At 39.4% G+C, this 23610-nt stretch overlaps 1 protein-coding gene and 1 long non-coding RNA gene across 2 annotated transcripts; both read left to right on the forward strand.

Annotated features, from left to right (window-relative positions):
• The first annotated feature begins 1102 nt into the window (after nucleotides 1-1102).
• LOC145955818 (uncharacterized) lies at nucleotides 1103-3049 on the forward strand. Its single transcript, XR_014432527.1, has 2 exons — nucleotides 1103-2003; nucleotides 2819-3049. It is a non-coding gene; the product is annotated as an uncharacterized LOC145955818 (long non-coding RNA).
• Nucleotides 3050-3873: 824 nt separating this feature from the next.
• On the forward strand, nucleotides 3874-5913 carry LOC145956374 (uncharacterized). Its single transcript, XM_083071961.1, has one exon. The coding sequence runs from the start codon at nucleotides 3874-3876 to the stop codon at nucleotides 5911-5913; it is 2040 nt and encodes a 679-aa protein (XP_082928087.1).
• Nucleotides 5914-23610: the final 17697 nt, after the last annotated feature.

Genomic DNA, 23610 nt, shown 5'->3' on the forward strand with positions numbered 1-23610 from the left:
AGATTTACAAAATTTTAATTTAATATAAAGTTATTGAACGGTGTAATACTTAGTAAAAATAATTATACCGATGTTTAGAAATGGCTTTCTACCTGATACTTTTTTTATCCTTCATCATAGCCTTCATATACATCTATACTTTTGTTAGTTAAAACACAAAACTTATTGACAACAACTCCTCCCATGCTAAAACAATGTTTATGATTTTTGCCTTCAAGCATCCATGAATGAATCTAATTTGTGATTATGCAAGTAATAAGTCAAGCAATCTTAGTAATGATTTTTAATCCTCTATAAGTGACAAACACACACGATATCTCTTACCTACACATTTATCTTTCACAACACAACATCTCTACATTATACTTAACTCGTATTTTAGCTCAAATTTTGTCATAATATATCATTCACTCCACTAATGCTACCCCTTTCATTTTCAAACTCACAAGAATTAATATATATATATATATATATATATATATAAAAGAGAACAAACTCAACACAACATATAATATAAGCACAAAATATTGTCCACTTATTTTTTCGCTCAAAAATTAATAAATATGTAATCATTTTTTATTTGTTTTTCATTTCACAACCATTAAATATATAACAAAGTTATGTTGTTGTTGGTAATAAAAGCAACAGAACAAAAATTAAACTCTTAAATCTGCTACAAAATATCATAAATAATCATCCCAATTCTTGAAAAATAAATACTCGCAACCTCTGGTGCAATTATATAATGAATTTACTTAACAAAGATAATAATTTAAATAAGGATTTAGAACATGTATTCACACTTTTCAAATAATATTATTTAACAAAAGTGTAACAAAATCAATATTAACTAATTATATTAGTCATTCCAAATAGACGAAAATATGCGTATTTAGCATTGTTTCTGTTGTATCCAACATTAACTTGATATAAGAATAATGGTCACACTTAATTTTAATATTATTTTTTATTATTTAAAATAGGATAAAATATTAAAAAAAAAAAAAAAGGTATACACCAACTCATATTGAGACTCTAACTTTATAATAAATTTTATTAATATAATAAAGTTTATTATAAAATAAAAGTTTAAAGTGAAATCTTCATACTTAAAAATCTAAAACTTTTTTATTCTACTTAGTATACGGAGGATTTATTCCCTGGAAAATTCTAACATGTGTAGTACATGGATAAAACACTAATTTTTACCATTGGATATATTATTTAAAAATTGAATGGCTAAAATTTGTAACTGGCAACCGGAAGGTTTGATTTTCTTCCAAACCCTGACGGTGAGAATCGTGCCACCATCCTCCGCCACAGCTCGCTTGCGTCGACGTTCTCGCCGCCTCTGGCCTTGCGCGACGCCGATGGCGACGATGTAGGAGGGGTGGATGGGGCTGGTGATGGTGGTGGCGATGATCGCTTCTCTATCCTCAAGGCTTGCAGATCCAAGATCCTCCAAGAATCGCGCCACCATCGTCCGCCGCAGGTCGCACGCGTCGACGTTCTCGCTGCCCATGGCCTTGCGCGACGCTGGTGGCGACGATGTAGGAGGGGTGGATGGGGCTGGTGCCGGTGGCGGCGATGATCGCTTCTCTCTCCTCAAGGCTCGTAGATCCGAGATCCTCTAAGAACCGCGCCACCGTCCTACGTCGTAGCTTGCACCTGTCGACGTCCTTGCCGCCCGTTGCCTTGCGCGACGCTAGTGGCGGCGATGTAGGAGGGGTGGATGGGGCCGGTGCCGGTGGCGGCATCGATCGCTTCTCTCGCCTCAAGGCTCGCAAATCCAAGATCCTCTAAGAACCGCGCCATTGTCCTCCGCCGTAGTTCGCGTGCATCGATGTCCTCACCGCCCATGGCCATGCGCGACGTCGGTGGCAGCGATGACCTTGTCAGCGGCACAAGTGAACCAGTGGTGACAATGACCGAGTGGAGTTTCTGGGGGGTGGTGCTGTCCTAGTTAGGTGGCGAGGACCATGGCAGCGTGGCGGTCGAAGGAGGTGATTTTTATTTTTTTCTTGTAGTTTTAGTCGGCAATAATAGGTTAGTTTAATGGTATATGGATGAGACATATAATAAAGTACTTCATGCTAGAAGTACTCTTTATTCCCCTGTCTATTTGCATCATTGGTGGTGTACAGTAACATTTTAGCAACAAACAATTAAGAAATTCTAAGCTGAAGCACTTTGTCAAGTGCTACACGGGTGAAATAGAAAGTTTTTTAGTTTTAAAATATTGTGTTAGGTGATAGTGCTCCCAAATATATATGTTTCAAATTTTATATATTTTTAATAAATTAATTTTTATTAATTTAAATTATAACATAATAAATTTAGTTATGAATTGATGTATCATATACAATTATTTTTATTTACAAAGGCTATATAATCTTAAGATATGATCGTAAGTGTAATTATAAATCATTTAAGTGTAATTTTATTATTTATTTTATAAAGTTAAAAAAAATGAATTTGCATCTATTATAGGGCCTATCTCTCTCTTTTCTAAAAAAAACTGTGAAATTAGTACAGTTTAAATTTAATGAATGAATTTATGATTGATATATATATATATATATATATATATATATATATATATATATATATATATATATATATATATATATATATATTAACAATGTTAATGATATGATGACACATTCTTTTTATTTTGATAATTTTATATAGATTAATTTACATATTTAATTAAGAGTCAAATTGAATAATTTCAAAATATGAAATCACATTTAATTTTCATTTGAAGTAGCAGAATGATCGATATGGCATATTTAGGTTTGGTTTTTGTTTTTTGCAGTAGCAAGAGAACGACGAGGTGCTCGTGCCGCATGAGAAATTGCTCGAGAACAATCATCATTTGATGTGTAGTGATGATATTCATCAATCATCATGTTGTTTGCTTATATGTTTTCAATGTAACTTGGTTTCCATCCAAACAAGAAACCTTTGATATGCCTTGCCAACAAAAAGATACACTCAATTATTTGTAAATTTGAGAACTTTTGAAAGTAACTTGTTTCTATCCTAATTAGTGAAACCACAAGGTTACACAATTTAATTAAAGTGGCAATAACGGTGGTAATTATTGGAGAGTTACTTTGTTGAAACATTTCCTAAAATATGGTTGGAAGACACAATGAGAAATGCATTGGGTTTCAAGAACCATCATACCTTCTGGTTCTAGCATTCCAAATTAGTATTCACCCTCTAAAGAATACACCCAAAACCTTAATCTAAGCAAAGTAATCGGATAACAAAACCAAAATACCAACTTTATAATTATATGTTCTCTATTTTATGCTTCCATATATATATATACTAAAATTATGTGGAATATGTTAGTGGATGGCCATGACAGCTATATGGGTAAATAAGTACCGCATTGCTATTTTCCCATTGCTATTGTACAGGTAGGGGGTTCAGCCACTACCCCATCGGCCGCCGAATGGCGGAACTAGGAAGCCGAATGCCAATCGGCCACCAGGATCGGCTTACCATCATTTGGTACTCTTAATCAAAGATTAGGGGTTAATTAGTCGATTAAGGTGTATTACCTAATACGGTAAGTACGTCACAGGGCCCATGGGGTCCAGGGCCCATAAATGTCAGTATAAATAGCTCAAGACAAAAAGTAACGTCACTGTTCATTAATTATCCTAGATATCTATGCTTGTCCTGACTTGAGCGTTGGAGTGCCTTCTGCAAGTACCAACCCCTCTACTCACATCGGATCGGAGCACTCGTTCGGCCTTCAGACTGCGAAAAGATCATTGGTGTATCCTCTTTGTAGGTACATTTGGCGCCCACCGTGGGGCCGAACGAAGGCAATTGGAAGTTTAACTAAGAAGTGTAATGGCGATAACTAGGAGAACAAACACTCAGGACCATCAAAATGAAGAACATGTTGAGGTTGTTGATGAAACAGATCTTTCCGAAACGGTTCGATTATTGAAGCAGGAAATGGAGTTGATGAAACAGCAACGAGAGAGAGAAGCAAGAGAGCTTTCGGCCTTGAGAGCCGAAAACGAGGTGTTGAAAAGTCAAGACACTTCATGGAAACCTACTCATGTCACCAACACACAAATCCAGGGATCGTATCAATCTCACACGATACATACTTCGGCCCCTCATGCATCAGCAGCGACACCCGAGAAGTTCCCTTCGGCTCTACCCACTGTTGCCCGCCCCGCAGACGTGACGACCGTCGGATTGCATCGACACCCTTTTACCCCCTCCATTATGCAACTCCCTTTAATGGATAACTGGAAGTCTTTGCCTATTGATAAATACGATGGTACGACGGATCCTGATGAACATTTGGATTTTTTTCTGACGCAGGTGACTCTAAGCACGACGGATGATGCTGCTTTGTGTCGGATTTTTCCTACGTCCCTCAAAGGCAGAGCTCTCAGTTTGTTCACTCGTCTACCACCCAAATCAATCGATTCGTTCAACACATTGTCATCCCAGTTCACTATCCAATTTGCAACAAGTCGTCCTCATAGTCTTACGTCTCTATCTCTGGTTGGTCTTAAGCAGGACAAAAAGGAGTCTCTTCGGACATTTATGGATCGGTTCAACAAGGCTGTTTTGGAAATTCGGGATCTTAATCCTGCCGTCGCACTGCATCATCTCACAACAGCCTTAAAACCGGGGCCATTTGTCAATAGTATTTGTAAAAAGCCACCTTCGGACATGAATGATCTAAGGAGACGGGCTGATAAATACATGCAAATGGAAGAGTTGGCGGAGTATCGTAATCAGGCCCGAGCTGAATCGTCGAGCAAGATAGAAAAGCAGGTAGAACAACCATACAGGGGGCGAGGCAAGGAGATATCTCTTCGAGATCGGCCTAGTCGGGGTCCGAAGTACACTCAATACACTCCACTCAATACCAGCCGTGCTGCGGTGCTTGAACAAGCTCTAGTTTCAGAAGTGTTGACAATTCCGAAAAGAGCATCCACTCCACCACGAGCGGATACTAGTAAATCTTGTCGGTATCATCGCAATCGTGGACATTCTACTGATGAATGTGCAGCCCTTAAAGACAAAATTGAAGATTTGATTAAGCAAGGAAAATTGCATAACTGTGTGGATCGGTCAGGGTCGTCTCAAACTCACTCATATCAACCTAGATATCAGGATCGGCGCAGGCAGGACCGTTCCGATAGAGCCCCACGTGAAAGAAGCATGTCACATGAAAGAAGCAGGTCGCGTGAAAGAAAAGATACTTCGGCACCATCGCATAGGAGGGTGATTAATACCATTGCAGGAGGGTTTGCTGGTGGAGGCTCAACTTCTTCGGCTCAAAAGAGGCATCTCAGAGCAATTCGGTCGGTCAACACTGTTCATAGACAGTCTTCTCAGAAGTTACCAGCAATAACCTTCACTGATGCTGATTTCAAGGGCATTGATCCAGAGCAAGACGACCCGATGGTTATTAGTGTGGAAATTCATAATTGCATTGTCAAGAAAACATTGATCGATCAAGGCAGTTCGGCGGATATATTATATTGGAATACATTCAAGCAGTTGGGCATTTCTGAAAAAGAATTGCTCCCTTATGATGATCCATTGGTCGGTTTTGCAGGAGAAAGAGTAAGTACCAGGGGTTATATTAAACTCTTCACGCGCTTTGGTTTTGATGAGCAGGAAAGCAGAGAAGTTCAAGTGAAGTATATTGTGGTTGATGCTAGCACTTCGTATAATATCCTCCTCGGCAGGCCGTCCTTGAATGCATTAGGGGCTATCGTTTCAACACCACACTTAGCGATGAAGTTTCCATCTAATAAAGGGAAAATCATCACAATTCACGCCGATCAGAAGGCTGCTAGGGAGTGTTACTATGCTAGTTTGCGACTCGCGCCATTGGAAGAGAAAAGGTCGAAATAAAAAAGGGTTCATGTTGTTAACGCCTCGGCACTAGTGGAGGAGCCGGTTTGGGATCTTGATCTGAGAATGAACAACGAAGAGCGGGTGGAGCCAGTTGAATTAAAAGTGCAATTTCAGATCGGTGTACATCCTGTTCAGGTTACATACATCGGCGCCGACATGTCTGAAGAAGATCGTTCTGCCCTGTGCAAGGTTATATTGAAAAATCAAGATCTTTTTGCGTGGACACCTTCTGACATGCTTGGTGTGGACCCTAAGGTTATGTGTCATAAGTTGTCAGTTTGCACTGAAGCAAGACCAATCGCACAACGTAAAAGAAAAATGGGGACGGAAAGGAAGCTTGCAGTTGAAACGGAGATAGCCAAGTTGCTTGATGCCGGGTTCATTCGGGAGGTTCATTATACCACTTGGTTAGCAAATGTAGTGATGGTGAAAAAGCCGAATGGAAAGTGGAGAATGTGTACTGATTATACTAACCTCAACAAAGCATGTCCTAAAGATGCCTACCCGCTCCCGAACATAGATCGGTTAGTCGATGGCGCCTCTGGTCATGAAATTTTAACTTTTCTTGACACTTACTCGGGGTATAACCAAATCCCCATGCATTCCCGAGATGAGGAGAAGACGGCTTTCATAACTGACTCGGCCAATTACTGTTATCAGGTAATGCCTTTTGGGTTGAAAAATGCAGGGGCAACGTATCAAAGATTGATGAACAAAGTTTTTCAACACCAAATAGGCAGGAATATGGAGGTGTATGTGGATGATATGGTCGTTAAATCCAGAGACCTTGATCGACATGTAGTGGACTTATCGGAGGTATTCCAACAGTTGCGCAAGTATGACATGAGGCTTAACCCGGAAAAGTGCGTGTTCGGAGCATTGAAGCTAATCCTGATAAGTGCATGGCAATCATCAACATGGTAAGCCCTCAGAGCCTCAAACAAGTTCAACAGTTGGCAGGTCGACTCACAGCGTTGTCATGATTCCTTCCATGTTTGGCCGAGATAACGAAACCTATTGTGAGATTGCTGAGAAAAATGAAAAAATTTGAATGGTCTATTGAGTGTGAAGAGGCTTTTTGATGGAACTAGGTGAGGAGAATGATGATCCTTCACTTGATTCCATGCAAGGACCGAATGAAACTTGAGGTTAATCCCTTGGATGAATCTTGAATCTCCATTGAAGAAGCTTCAAAGGAGGTGAAGTCTATGGAGGAGGTTCGGTTACTTCTCTTGGATGGAGAAAGTTAATGAACCAAAGCAAGGTTGAAGGAACCTTGATGAAAACCTAGGAGGAATAGGTTCTCACGGATTTTGGTGACTCTTGATGGAGAGAAAATTCAGAAGTTGATTTCTCATATATGTCAAAAGTGAGTACAAGTGTAGGAAAATCAAATATATAGGGAATAGTAGCTTGTAGGAGAAGTTATCCCTAACCATGGTTCATTAAGAACCATGGTATAAGATTAACTTAAACTCCTACGGTTTAGCTAGCTTCTAGGAGAAGCTAAACCTTGACCATGGTTCTTTTAGGAACCAAGGTAAGGTTAAGCTAACCTTGCTTGAGTTTAGAAGCTTGCAAGACAAGCTTCAAACTCAAGCAAGAATGCTTGAAAAATTCGGCCAAGGAGAAGGAAGTAAGCTAGGCGGCCCATGGTTCAAATTGCTCCTTGATTTAATTTGAAATTCTTTGATTTGGTTTAGTTAGGTTCATCATATGATGATGAAACCTAGCTAAATCAAATCTATGAAAAATTAGGAGCAAAATGAGTCCAATATGTAAAATTTTGCCTAGGCCCAACTCTGACCCAATTTCTAAGCACACTCCCTAACTTTGCTAAATGTCACCCCCTTTTTCCTACTGAAAAAATAAAGAATGAGTGTGTCAACTAGGGAGGTTAAATGGAGTTAAACTCTCCAAGTAACCTACCTCAAAATCAATATACAAACACTAGAAAAAGCTAGTAAAGTGCCTCACAAATACAAAGGCAAAAATAACCTATACACAAGACTATGTATAAACTGTACAATATAAACAAGTAGAACTAAGGCCTTCTCTTCATGATAGAGCATTCCAAGTGAAGATTATCTTGGGCCTGACAAGCCCATTAGTCTTCTCTAGATCCAGCTCTTCCTGTATCCTCCTAGCCATAGCTCTGGTCACTGGGCCCTTGGCCCATGGTCTATAACTTTTCGGACTTTAAAGGAGCGTCTCGGCTCACCGCCTATACTCTCCAAGCCCGATCTCGAGCTACCAATTTTGGTTTACCTATGTGTATCAAACGATGCAATCAGTGCCGTTCTAGTTCAAGAAAGGGATAGACAACAACCCATCTACTTCATCAGTCGCATATTACAAGAGGCTGAGACAAGATACCAGCTTTTGGAAAAGGTGGCACTAGGACTGGTCCACACCGCTCGGCGCCTCAGGCAGTATTTTCAGAGTCATCGTGTCATCGTTCGAACTGACTACCCGATAGCTAAGGTGTTGCGTAAACCTGAATTAGCAGGAAGGATGATGGCCTGGTCTATTGAGTTATCGGAGTTCGAGGTTGGTTTTGAACCACGAGGGCCGATCAAATCCCAATACTTGGTGGATTTTGTTAATGAGTTGCAGCCAAAGGGTTACTTTGTGAATGATGTGTGGACAATGCATGTGGATGGTTCCTCAAACAACCAAGGTAGTGGAGCTGGTATAATCCTAGAAGGACCAACAGGACTGATTCTTGAGCAATCATTACGGTTCGCGTTCAAAGCTTCAAATAATCAAGCCGAATACGAAGCGTTGTTGGCAGGGTTAAGGCTTGCACGAGAAATCGGAGTTAGCCGATTGGAGTGCTGGACTGATTCAAAAGCTGTAGCCGAACAGGTGAATGATAATTTCCAGGTAAAAGATGCAAACTTGTTGAAATATTATCATTTGTTTCAGAGAATTCGTGATACGTTTGACGAAGTTCAAGTGAAGCATACACCGAGAGCGCACAATGAAAGGGCGGATCAGTTGGCTCGGTTAGCGAGCAGTACCCGAAAACCTGGACAGTTGAGAACCACGCTTCACTTAGACCTTGAAGCTCCAAGTGTGGCAACTACTGAATGTTTGGCAGTTGAGGAGTCCACTCGAACATGGATTACTGATATGGTAGATCATCTTGAACATGGTAAAGTGCCGTCTGACCCAGCGGCTGCTAGAAAGCTCCGAACGCAGGCTACTAGATATACCATGGTTGGAGGAGAGCTATATAGAAGGGGATTCTCGATCCCATTGTTGAAATGTGTTGATGCAGAGCAAGCTAAATATATTTTGAGAGAAATGCATGAGGGGATATGCGGTTTTCACTCGGGAGGACGAACCCTGGCCACCAAGGTGCTTCAGGCAGGATACTATTGGCCTACTCTTGGGGATGATTGTGCAAAGTTTGTTAAGCATTGCACATCTTGTCAGCGACATGGTAACCTTATTCATGCTTCAGCGGAAGAACTTCATGGTATTAGTTCACCCTGGCCATTTGCAATGTGGGGTATGGATATTCTTGGACCTTTCCCGATCGCCAAGGGTCAGTGCAAATTTTTGCTAGTTGCTGTAGATTACTTCACAAAATGGGTCGAGGCCGAACCACTTGCCAATATCACAGCTGCTAATGTTCAAAAGTTTTTATGAAAGAACATTGTTACTCGTTTCGGTATTCCATATGCACTCATAACTGATAACGGTTTGCAATTCACTGATCAAAAACTCAATCGGTTTATTCAAGATCTTGGCATAAAACACAGATTTACGTCCGTAGAACATCCGCAATCCAACGGGCAGGCCGAAGCAGCTAACAAGGTGATCCTCACTGAATTAAAAAAGCGATTGGGAGATGCCAAGGGAGCTTGGGCCGAGGAGTTGTTAGAAGTCCTTTGGGCTTATCGGTGCACGCCTCAGTCCACAACTAAAGAGACACCTTTTCGGCTAACATATGGCACCGACGTCATGATTCCTGTCGAAGTTGGGGAACCATCCTTTCGGCGACAGCATTTTGATGAGACTGCTAATGAAGCATCACTCCGAACCGAAGTCGATATGATTGATGAAGTCCGCACCAAGGCCCAGATCATAGCCGAAGCTTGTAAGCAGCAAATGGCCAGGCGATTTAATTCTACACTCTCCAAAAGAGAATTTCACGAGGGAGATCTTGTCTGGAGGGTGCAAGGACCAGCACGACGCAATACTAAGGAAGGCAAGTTGGCTGCCAACTGGGACGGCCCTTTCAGAATTTGCCACAACCTCCACAACGGAGCATACAAATTAGAAGAGCTTTCAGGAAAGGTCATCCCCAGAACATGGAACGCAACTCATTTAAAGAATTATTATAGTTGATTTGTGTAAATCAATGTACAGTCATGGTGCACTCTTTTCCTCGGTCGGTCTTTTCTCCTCTTGTAAAAAAGTGAAAAGGGGTTTTGGCCGACAAGGTTTTTAACGAGACACCCATAAATGAAATCAGTTCAATTATCCCATTCTGTTTCCTTATTCTTTCTTTCTTCTTCATCGGCTACAAGAAATAAATAAAGCAAAGGCTTCCCTCCCGAGTTGATTAACTCGGCCAAGGATGTGCCTTGGAAAATCGCACAAAAGGCTTCCCTCCCGAGTTGATCAACTCGGCCTAGGATGTGCCTCGGAAAATCACGAAAAAGGCTTCCCTCCCGAGTTGATCAACTCGGCCAAGGATGTGCCTTGGAAAATCGCACAAAAGGCTTCCCTCCCGAGTTGATCAACTCGGCCAAGGATGTGCCTCGGCAAATCGCACAAAAGGCTTCCCTCCCGAGTTGATCAACTCGGCCAAGGATGTGCCTCAGAAAATTGCACAAAAGGCTTCCCTCCCGAGTTGATCAACTCGGCCAAGGATGTGCCTCGGAAAATCACGCAATTCCGAGTGAATCCACTCGGTCTTGCTCAAGAAATAACGCAACTCCGAGTAAATCCACTCGGTCTTGCTCAAGAAGTAGCGCAATTCCGAATGACTTACTCGGTCTTGTTCAAGAAGTAGCGCAATTCCGAATGACTCCTTCGGTCTTGCTCAAAGCAAAGCAATTCCAAGTGAATCCACTCAAATTCCGAGTGAATCCACTCGGTCTTGCCCAAGAAGCAACACAAGTCCGAGTGAATCCACTCTGTCTTGCTCAAGAATGCCATGCATTCCCGAGTAACCCCCTCTCGGTTTTGCTAGGAAATCAAGCATTTCCGAGTAACCTCCACTCGGTTTTGCTAGGAAATCAAGATATTTCCGAACGACATCCACTCGGTTTTGCTAGGAAATCAAAGCATTTCCGAGTGACCTGTATTCGGTTTTGCTATGACTGCCAAAGCATTCCCGAATGACGCCCACTCAATTTTGTTAGGAAATCAAAGCATTTCCGAGTAACCTCCACTCGGTTTTCGACAACTCTTTCGGAACAGTTTATATAAAACATTCTTGGAATAAATTTGTTTTAAGTTTTTAAGTTAAGAGAGACGATCTGAATTAGCATTGATTCAAAAATACACCACATGATTCAATAGAAAGTGCCATTTCATTCAAAAGTGGAGGCTCTATCGGCCCCCTTGCTACAAAAAAGAGGCTCTATCGGCCCCCTTGCTACAAAAAACCTTGTAAAATATCAACACTACTCCTCTGAATCTCTGACCGTGTCATCCTGAGCATGAGTCTCAGTTTCCCCTTCTGGCTCGGGATTGGCATGTTCATCTTCCTCTTCACCAGACGAAGCGTTAGCATCTCCTTCTGGCTGGGGGACAGCTCCCGGCTCTGAGTCATCAGGGTTCGCCCCCTCGGGCATCTCAGCAAAGGACATAAATGAACCTTGATAAAAATCCTGGGTCATGTCGAAGTCAAAGTCTTCCAGGAATTGGCCGAAGTGCTTTGCCTGCCGAACAACATGTTTAAATCCAGCCTCGTGCTGAGCGACGATCTTCTCCTTAGCCTGCTCTTTCAGGCGGTTGTATTCAGCTTGGGCGATCTCTGCTCGGCGGAGCTCTTCATTGATTGCCTTTTGTAGATCTAGGCGAAGAGTCTAATTCTCCCGCCTAACAGAATCCAGCTCGGCAGCCAACTCGCGATTTCTGGCTGCTGCTTGTTCGGTGACCGAAATAGCTTCGGCCGTGGCCTTCTCGGCCTCTTCTAGACTTTGTTTCAGATGCATCACCTCGCCGACAGGCTCCATGGCTAGGTGATGAGCCAAGGCCAATGAACGCGCTTGCATCTCGCAGAAAAGTCTCCACTTGGTTCTCGTCTCCAGGCCGGCCAAGAACTCTTGCCCGAACGGCGAAACTGCATCGAACCGAATCAGGGTATCGGTCGATACGTCATCACTCAGAAAAGCCCGAGACATTATTTGGGGCGGCACCACAATCACAGTCTGATTGGGTGATGCCTCGGGCACCGATTTAGCCTTCTTCGGATTCCCTGATTGTTCCTCAGAACCCTTCCTCTTCGTTCGCTCCCGATCAACCTCTTTCCCCTTCCTCCCCTTCTTCTTTTTCCGTTCGGGCGAAGGAAGCTCTCGGTTATCTTGCTCACGTTGGGGAGTGTGCGCAACAGTCGAAGTACCAAAACCCCCGACTTGTTTAACCTGCTTCACTCGAGCGGCTAACAAGTTGCGGATGCTAAGTTCGTCAGCTCCACTGGACACCATAATTCCTGTAAAAAAGATAAAGTAAACATCAATAGGAATTTATCCAATAGCCGAAATAGGAGGGATAACGTACCTATCAGGTTGTTCTCCCATAGGGGAGACTCAACCAAGTTAATTAGAGATTGGGTCGGCAAGCGCCGAGGAAGGCGGAGTAACAGTTTTAAATCTTTTCATTCTTTGGCCGAAAGAAGACTCTTCGGTACTACATCGTATGGCCGAGGGGCCCGTGTCCAGTATAAAGGAAACAAGCTTCTGTTATCCTCACCGAAAAAGAAACGTCTCCCATTCGGACGAATGGTCACTCGAAAAAATCCCGCCTTGAAATTCTTATAGGAAGATGTAAAGCTATCCAACAATTGTCGTTCCCCTACTCGGCTCAATGACAACCACTTGGCCAATATGGAGGGTCTGGACGAGTAGAAATAAAGAAAGAGTAGTGGGGAAGGCCTAATGTGAATACATCGGCACAAGTGCTTGAAACCCTGCAGTTGAGCCCAGCTGTTCGGATGTAATTGGGTTGGGGCAACATTGAGAACCCTCAACACTCCCATAGTAAACTCATCAAAAGGTAGTTTTACTTTGAGATCCCGAAGGAGACAATCATATATGTAGAACGATTCCATTTTCGCCCCACTTTGATCAAGACAAACGGTATCAGGGTTCAGAAAGGCATTGTTTCGGCACGACCGAATACCAATCGGGTATGGATTCTCCTTGGCATTAAAAGTTAGGCAATTTGTATAATCTAGAAGGTTGGTGATCATGCTTGTGTCTTGGTACCGTGAATAGTAGGAGGTCACCTCCCCGTTCACCCACTCGTAGCTAGGCACCTCGGACGGACCATACTGTTGCCGATTCGACACGCGTTTCGACTTCCCCTGTACCTCGGCAACCCCGCTAGTAGAAGTTTCCTCCGAAGTATTCTCATTCGGCCTTTCGGCATGATCTAAAGACCGAACCACACTAGAAAAGCTCGAACTACTGGACGAGGCCCCCTCAGACGATGATGACCGAGAGCTACTGGCCGAAGAACTTCCAGAAGTATTAACCATGGCGATAAAAACTTACCAATTTCTTCAGAGCCACAATCGTTAGTCGGATCGGCTTCAAACCTTCTGCTACCACAATTCGGTTCAGAGCAATACGTGTAAATGGCCCTACCAACCAGCTATTTATAAGCTCAAAAACGGGCGGGAAAAAATTCAAGTTTTGAAAAAATGTAACCGTTCGATCCCCGAAATCCAACGGTTAGAGGCATGCAACCGTTCACCTTACCCTAGCAACTGTCTCCATTTTACCCTTGAAGAAAGCTTCACCTTTCCTCAAGGCTGGGGGGCAGTGTACAGGTAGGGGGTTCAGCCACCACCCCATCGGCCGCCGAATGGCGGAACCAGGAAGCCGAATGCCAATCGGCCACCAGGATCAGCCTACCATCATTTGGTACTCTTAATCAAAGATTAGGGGTTAATTAGTCGATTAAGGTGTATTACCTAATACGGTAAGTACGTCACAGGGCCCATGGGGTCCAGGGCCCATAAATGTCAGTATAAATAGCTCAAGACAAAAGGTAACGTCACTGTTCATTAATTATCCTAGATATCTGTGCTTGTCCTGACTTGAGCGTTGGAGTGCCTTCTGCAGGTACCAACCCCTCTACTCACATCGGATCAGAGCACTCGTTCGACCTTCAGACTGCGAGAAGATCATTGGTGTATCCTCTTTGTAGGTACAACTATAATTATAGATTGATTCACTTCATCTGGTATCATTTCTTGGATGGTTTTGTATCATTAATTTCGTATACATGAGGGATTTCAATTGTTTTATACTTGTAGACTCCAATATAGTCATTACCATATACAAAAACTTTCTTAAAGGATTTACAACAACCAAAACAGGCTTAGTTTTTGTATCACTATTGCAAAATAAACTTTACAATGACAATGCCGATACTTTAATTATTTTAAACTAGTGATTTTGTGACTAATAAATTATAAATAAATAAAAACTTATTATTTATTAGCCATTAAAATAAAAGTTAATACACAACGATAATCTTCACGTTGATTTATTTGTGAATCTAATATCTTAATGTTATAATCCGACTACATATATTTAAGAGGAGAAAGTAAAAATTAATTTTACTCTTTCCGCACTTCAACCACTCTAGAGCTCTCTCATTGTCTTCAAGCTTGTGATTTCTCTCTCCAGCCAATACGTCTCTCTCTTGAACTCTCTCGCCTTTAATAATCAATGGTTTTTTGTTAGTCATGATTGTGAACAATTATGGTTGAATTTGTGTGTATGTGTATATGTAAGTATGTTTGTTTTTTTTAAGTTTTGATTATGATATTTGATTTTCAGTCTTCTATCACTCTATCTCCCTTTTTTATTTTTATTAAGTTTTTCTTTTGTGTGTTTGAGTTGTTTCTTGTTTGGTTTTCAATTTTAGTGTAAAAGATTTTCTTCTCACTGGTTGATTGATTAAATATTGTGTTTAAGTTGTTTTTTGTTTTGTTTTTGTAAGTCAGTATTACATAAACTTCAACCTCATCATATAAAGTTATATATACTTGAATTTTTTAGCTTAATGATGAAGTCATTTCATGTAACACGTTTAAACACTTTCAAGAAAACATAAGAACAATTTTATAACTTACTTCATGTTATTTTATTTAATTCATGTTTTACGTCAAATTTTAATGATCTAACTATTAAATTAAATTTTTTTAATGTATATATCAAGTCTACTAAATTTTAAAAAAAACTTAAAAAATATTTTATATTTTATTTCATTAATTCAATTTGTCAAATAATCATATAAAGATACTTTGACACTTTAAAAACTATTTGATACTTTATTTAAACATTTTTAAGAAAACATAAGAGACAAAATGAAGAATTTCCTCTCAACAAACACATTTTTTTCATAAGGATTGGAATCCTTACTTATCACAAAATTTCCCCCAACAAACCCCAACTCCAACCTATTCTGCCTTAGATCAAGAACCTAGATGACATTATTGTGAAGAGCTAAGATTCTTGAATATTTTGATCTTAGATTGAGATCAAGAGAGTTTTTAATCAAACACTTCATGTGAGAGCTTATTAATGATTAGTTTCTCAAAATGCGAATTGCGTACTTTTCTCAAAATGCTTTTTGAATTTGAATTGTTTTGCTCTGCCTGACTAATTGTTAATGCATAGAGAGGCATTGAAATGAAAAGTTTGAGCACAAGATGTTTGATTCGTTGTGCTTTCTACTATATTCTTGAGAATACACCTTAGCGAGAATGCACCTGTTTTTACTTGAGAATCTCCATTGGTAAATGTCCCAAATTTTCTAAAACTTTTAAAGAATGTTATCCTTTTCGGTTCTGATGCACGATCTAGTAATGTTTATACAATACAATTAATGGCTTTCTTGTTGTGTTTGCATGTATTCACTACCCTATATTTAATATAGGCTATGACATGAGAAAAACCTTGACATGTACAAAAGGGATGCAGAGGAACCAATGGTGTTGATTTACATGGCTTGCTGTGTGATAATATAAATGTCATTGGATCTATGTAACAATTCCTAAGTGGGAAATTCTTTTAGTTCTTCTTTCCCTTAATATTTGTATTTTCTTCTCTTTGTTGCTATGATGAAAATTTAAGGATATGAATGATAAATTTAATTATTCATTCAAATATTTAAAGAAGCATGAAGCACCTTATGAGTAGGAAAATAAAACAAACAGAAACTAAGAAGAATAAAATTGCTGCCTTATATGAAAGGTCCCTGAAACATCAGATAAATAAATATCAAACAAAGTCGGGGGCATGAGTCTTCAATCCATGTACAGTTTAAAATCAAAAAAGGATAGTACTCAGATTTATTATAATGGCCAGTAAAAACTTTTAGCGGTTTTAGGAAGCTCTGGCTCGGTGAAAGAGTCAGAAGAGGAAAAGCGAAAGCAACTCTCAGAGCAAAACACGTTTTCTAGACTAAGATTGGGGTTATGGTCTTACGTGTTGTTGGAGTTCTATGGTCAACTACATGACATTATTGCATAGCTGATCCTAAATTAGTATCAACTTATCTCGGTGGCCATGTTAATTTTTTTGTGGTGAAAATTTTGCTATGTTTGTGTCGAATATCATGAAAAGTTGCATATATGTCCAAGAGGTCAAATCCTCCCTGAGGCACGACATTCGGAAGCCTCAGGGAGGATTTGACCTCTTGGACATATATCACAACAAGTACTTCATGGTAAAGTTTGATATGTTGAAGTGCATAAAGAACATGTTGTTAATGGTGGCCCATGGATGATTTTTGACCACTACTTCGTCCTTGGTCCCCAAAATTTGTGGCGGTAGAGGTATGGGTGGATAACACATTGGTATGGGTGAGCTTTCCAAGGTTGGGTTTGGTTTTCTATGATGAGAGTGTGTTGCTCACAATAGCTTTGAAACTTAGGAGGCCTCATGGTTTTAAATTGCGGTTGCGGTCGCGGTTGCAGTTACTGCGGTTGCGGGTATTGCGGGTATTGCGATGCGGATTGCGGCTGTTGCGGTGTGAGATTATTAATTATTTTCACTAAATATAAAAAATTTAAATTATCAATATATATTTTATTTTTAAGGATTTATACATTTTAATTCTTTTTTTTTAAATATTCTATTATTTTAATGAATAATTTAATTTATTTTAAAATTATAGTATCAATTTATCGTATTGCGGATGTATTGCGGTACATTGCAGATGTGTTGCGGACGCAACACCTTTACGTTGCGAAAAAATGTGTGATTTCCAGTATCATCGCAATTGCAGTCTGATGCCGTTGCGGACAAGGCCGCAACAGCAATATTGCGGCCGCAACACGTGTTGCAGTCCGCAATTTAAAACCATGGGAGGCCTATAAAGGTTGACCTCAACACCTTGAAGATGACACGGAGACATTTTGCAAGGGTTTGTGTCGAGGTTGATCTTGACAAGGCAATTGTTGGAAAGTTCTGTCTTAATAATGTCTGGTATAATGTGGAATACGGAGGACTCCACCTGTTATGTGCTCATTGAGGCTATTATGGTCACGTGGCCCGAAACTAATCGAAGCCTAAACTAGACGTTGTTCCTCCTTAACCTGTGAGTGAAACGGCGACGGAGCCCAATGGGGATAACCTAGATCGAACGAGCTCGAATGGGAATCTAAAAATTGATATGGCGCCAGAATTTGAGCCTAATAACATGGAGAATATTCCTTCCTCTTCGCATGTTAATTGTTAAACGTAACTCAAGGAAGCCCCATCCATGCATAAATACTAATCATGTAGAGAATATTTCTCGTGCAAATATTCCTCGTGGCCCCCATTAAAGTCTCGTTCACCTCCCTACCAATCAACAGTTAGGTTACTGTTGAATAATAGTAAACCACACACAACCATGGGCCCACCAAACCACATGGATACAAACCAACATATGGTAGCCCTAGGGTTGAGAAGAAATGGGTCACTCTATGGATCCCCCATCATCGCAGCAAGATCAGTTAAGGATGGTACAATATGGCCCAAAAGGTCATCACTAGTACAAAAGAGGTATTCCACGTCGGATATTTTGAGCTTTTTACGTCAGAAAAAATACCGACGTAAATGCGGGAGACGTAAATTTACGTCGGCCTTGTAAAACCAACGGAAATTTACGTCGGACATTACCAAAATCCGACGTAAAAAAGTAGTAAAAAAAACATAAGAATGCAAACAGAACGACCCGTTCTCCATCCAAAACGGCCCGTTCTGCAAGGAGAACAGGTCGTTCTGCAAGTAGAACAGACCGTTCTGCTTCGTAGAACAACCCAAAAGAAAAGGCCAACGACCTATACAAATAAAACAACCAAAAAATCGAATAGAACAGATAGCCACAATAGCAATGCGAAGCAAAAAAGTGTTAACAAAACCTTGATTCATACCTGATGAGCTGCAACAGTGTGCGAATGAGTAACAAAGAGTTCACCCTTCTGCAAAAGACAAAAAAAACGATTCAATAACAAAGGAGAGGGAGAGGGTTTACAGAGAAAAAAAATGAAAAGTGATGAAGAGTGAATGCGCGCGGTGTGTCTCGCACTCTCTTATTCAATTTCGCGTCCTTTTTTTACGTCGGACCTGATAGGGTCCAACGTAAAATGTCAAATCTACGTCGGACACAACATACATCCGACGTAGATTTGACTTTTTACGTCATACCATACTAGGTCCGACGTAAAAAAGTTTGCGAAAATTATAAAAATGCCACCGTGTCTTTTTTACGTCAGATTTTCATATTTCCGACATTAAAGAGGTGACGTAATATACTAATTTTCCACTAGTGCATAGAAAACACTTCCTCCTATCAAATCCATCCTCCCTTTTACACATACGCAAGGCAGAATGTTTAGTTGTGAAGATGAGAAACCTGATCAAGTCATGCAAGAAGAGGAGGAGTCTGCATCACCAATAGATGAATTTTTCACCACCTCTGGAGAAGAGGTGGCTATAGCAGTTTGACCAGGCACCATTTTTTGTTCCAGCTAGGTTGACCTGTTATGGATCACATCAATATATTTTGTTGGAACATTAGGGGTGTGGTCAATGCAAAAGGGCATTATCGTACACAGGAGTTGATTAAGATGTATCACTAGTAGAAAAATAGCCTTTTACGTCACTATTTTCTCGTCGGTTAACAAAAAAGCTACGTAAAAAAGACGCGGTGGTATTTTTGTAATATTTATGGACTTTTTTACGTCGGACTTATTAAGGTCCGACGTAAAATGTACAATTTACGTCGGAGCTATTAATGTCCAACGTAAATTTTACATTTTACGTCGGACCTTATTATATCCGACGTAAAAAAGGTTTCACATTCTTTAAATAACGTGCTATAAGTTGGTAGCCTTGTTGTTCTCTCCGCCTAAAACCTTCGAATATTTTGCAGATCTGGCCTTTTGCTTGCGCCTTTTAGAGCTAGCTTTGTTGTTCTCTCCGCTTAAAGCCTTCGAATATTTTGCAGATCTGCGCCTTTTTCTTGCGCCTTTTGGAGCTAAAACATTCAGGCTAACGTTTGTGAGAACGTTACATTTCCTTTTCCCTTTTTTTTATGTATTTTTCATTTCCTTTTCCCTATTTCCTTTTCTTCCTTTTCTTCCTTTTCTTCCTTTTCTTCCTTTTCTGGACCGTCTCATTTCTTCTGCATCTGGAACAAGCAGAACGGCCCGTTCTCTTTTATACGTCGGACCTCTATATGTTCGACGTAAATTTACGTCGATTTTACAATGCCGACGTAAATTTTACGTCTCTCGTTTTAATGTCGGTAAGTTATTCCGACGTAAAAAGCTCAAAACAACCGACGTGAAATACCTCTTTTGTACTAGTGTATCAACCATCCATTTGTGTGCTACTAGAAACTCACTATCACTTCTCAATAGTGGCTTCGTTTTGGTCAAAATTAAACTTTGACTTGCATTTTCAAGTGGCTGCTTCGAGCCATGCTAGTGGTATTTGGGTGCTGGTGGACCATGGGTGTGGTTTAGCCAAGTCCTCAACACACTGCCAAAAAATGTAGGTAGGACCACATCTGAGGATTGCATTATTTGGTAGATGAACCATGGCTCATTTTTGGAGATTTCAATGAGGTTCTATCGCCCTCTAAGTGTAGGGGTGGTCAGTTCTCTTATTCACGTGCAGCTGAATTACTTCAGGTTTTTGATGAATGCTCTTTGATGGACTTTGGGGCCAAAAGGAACAAATTTTTACGTGGTTCCGTAACCAACTAGGGTCGAACATGGCCAAGTAGTTGGATCGTACCCTCGCAACTACAAATTGGCAAAAGTTATTTCTAGAGGTATTTCTGGAGAATATCTGTAAAGTGTACTCCGATCACTACCCTCAACTGATTCGTTGTGAGGGTCTTCCAATGAAGAGAGGGAGGAGCCATTTCGTTTTCAAGCTGCCTGGGCCACCCATCATGGCTTTGAGAAAGTTGTGCGTGATGCTTGGGCTCATGGAACTCCCAATCTGATCAATGGCCTCAATGTTGTCAAACAAGATGCTCTTATCTTTAACAAACAAGTATTTGGGAACATTATGAAAAAGAAAAGGACAGTTCTTGCATGTCTACATAGAGTGCAACTGGAGCTTGAGCGTGTTGGGTCTGAGAGTCTAGTGAGATTGGAGAAGACTCTACAAGTGGAACTTAATGAAGTTTCCCTTCAGGAAGAATTATTGTGGTTCCAAAACTCCAGAGAGAAGTGGGTCAAATTTGGTGATCGGAACTCCAAATTTTTCCATGCCCAAACGTTATCAAGGATAAGAAGAAATAAGATTTGGGGTCTTTTCTTTCTCGATGGAACATGGCAGACTGACCCATCCTTACTCCAGGTTAAGGCTCTTTGCTTCTTTACCCAACTCTTTTCTTCTAAGATGCTACCTCCTATTTCATAATTCCAGTATGGGACTCCTCCTCAGCTTGCAAGGGAAGTTATGTCAATGCTTCTTGCCCTAGTTGTAACCCCTAATTATAAAATATTAAATATTTTTTTTTGTATATTAATATCACAATTATATCATTAATAATATTTTACACAAAAACAAAGAATATTTTGTGAACTTGTTTACATATAGTTAGCTTATAATTACATTACAAACTATTATAAGAATATTTACAATATCATACTAGTTTACACATTATTTATTTTTCCACTTCTATTACAATATTTATATATTAGGTTGATAAAAGTTTACTATAGGATTAACGTGGTTGGCCAGAGGTAGGAAAAAGGTAACTACTATTGGTCCATTAATAATCGTAGGGATTTCCTGAGTCGGAGAAAATGTGAAAGTTAACAGTGCCACTCCTTGGAAAGTAACCAAATTAGCGACAACATCCACACTCCAAGTGGTTCCAAAAAATATTGCTGATATGATAGAAGGAAAATGGTCGGGTATTGTCGGTAGATCCATCTATATTTTTTATTATAATTAATTAAATATTTTAAACAAAGAAAAATAAGGAGTGAGAACAATTATCTAATAAATATCAACAATTAAACAATATGCATAGAAATATTTTTTTTAACTAATACTAATAAATATATATTAATTTTTCTTGATATAAAAATTTGAATTATACTTGTAGTGACTAGTCAGGATAAATGAGCATTATAATAACAAATAACTAAAAGTTATTTCACCTTAAGTTTTACTCATTTAAATCCCCAAGATAGACCTCTAACTACAAATTAATTCAAACTTTCATTCTTATGGTCATAGAATAATATTTATCTTTATAATTTATAATACATGAAGAAATAGCAAGAAGATAAGCTTACGATATTTTAACAAAACTATATTATAGTTACAATTAATACAAAATAATTAAGCTAAATAAGTTTAAACATTTTTAATTATTTAAAATTTAATATAATATAGTTTACAAAAATGGAATGTATTAAAGGATATTAAGTTATTAAATGACAGTGAAAAATGTCATAAAATAATTAAACAACATAAACAAACAACACCTTATTAATTATTTAGAGTAAAAAGTATCATAGATTTAGCAAGTAAATGAGGTTAGGGACACCTCACTAAGTATATACATATAAATATAACATAAAATAAACAAACACAATATCATGTAAAATTTAAATAGATAAAGGTCTCATCCCCCTTACCTTAGTGTAAAAAAAACCAAGTAAAATTTCACTCCTTCCTCTTTCTCACAATTTTTCCTTTCTCTCACAATTTTTCCATTCTCGTTCAATGCTACCACACATTCCGTGTTTCTTAAATTTTCCCATTCCCTGACCTGTAACTTGTGGTTCTTATGCACCACTGAACAAGCCATTGAACCATTCCATTTTATATGTATATGTTATTATATAAATTATAATATATCTAATTTATTTCACATGTAATTATAATAATTAAAATATTATAATTATTTATAATATAATTGAATATTATACATTTTTTTAGTCTACTGGAAATATAAAATTTTATAAGGTATCAAAAATAAAACATCAGTATTTATCTATTTATTTTAAATATGGTAACTAAAATTTAAAAAATATTATTTTAAGAATAAGATAATGATAAGAAAATTTATAATATTGTATCAAAAGTTTCATAATATTACACCAGTCACTCGAGAAAAGGTTCGCAGGTCTATCATGTCTATGAAATGTCTATGAAATCCTTCTCTACTACTGGCTCTGATGGTTTCCAACCCTTCTTCTATAAACAATACTTGCCAATTGTGGGAGAAGAGCTATGGAAGTTGATAGCAGGTGCATTCTAGAATGGAGCTTCTAATCTTGCATTACTTGAAACATTAGTGGTTCTCATACCAAAGGTTGACAATCCAGTGTACTTGAAGGAGTTTCAACCAATTAGCCTTTGTAATATGGCCTACAAGGTTATCTTGAAGGTCTTGGTATCTCGTCTATGACCCTTCCCCTTAGATCTAATTGGGCCTTTTTAGGGTAGTTTCTTACTAGGTCATGGTACCATTGACAATAGTATACTTGAGAAGGCCTATGACAACATAAGTTGGGACTTTCTAAGGCTAACTCTGGTGAAGTTTGGCTTTCCTCCTAGGATAATGCACTTGATCATGTGGAGTGTCTCCAAAGCTACCTTTTTGCTCATATGGAATGGCAACAAACTTGAACCCTTTGCACCGTCAAGGGGGTTATGCCAAGGTGACCCATTGTCGCTGTACCTCTTTGTGTTGTGCATGGAGTGTCTAGCCTTGAGGACTCAAGTGCTGCAAGAGGAACATGTCTAGAGGCCTATTCTGATATCCAGAAATTGTATACCTATAACACATCATTTTTTTGCAGATGATATTCTTTTCTTTGGCCAGGCCTCTTTGGATCAAGCGCGTTTGATTTATGCAACTTTGAATAGCTTTTGTGATGCATCTGGGTTAAAAGTAAGTTTGATCAAGTCTTTCTTTGTGGCTTCCAAGAAGGTTGACAATAACAGGGTGGATGATCTTCAAACC

Source organism: Cajanus cajan, chromosome 3 (assembly GCF_000230855.2).
Source record: "Cajanus cajan strain Asha chromosome 3, NIPB_CcT2T_4, whole genome shotgun sequence".
Classification (NCBI taxonomy): domain Eukaryota; kingdom Viridiplantae; phylum Streptophyta; class Magnoliopsida; order Fabales; family Fabaceae; genus Cajanus; species Cajanus cajan.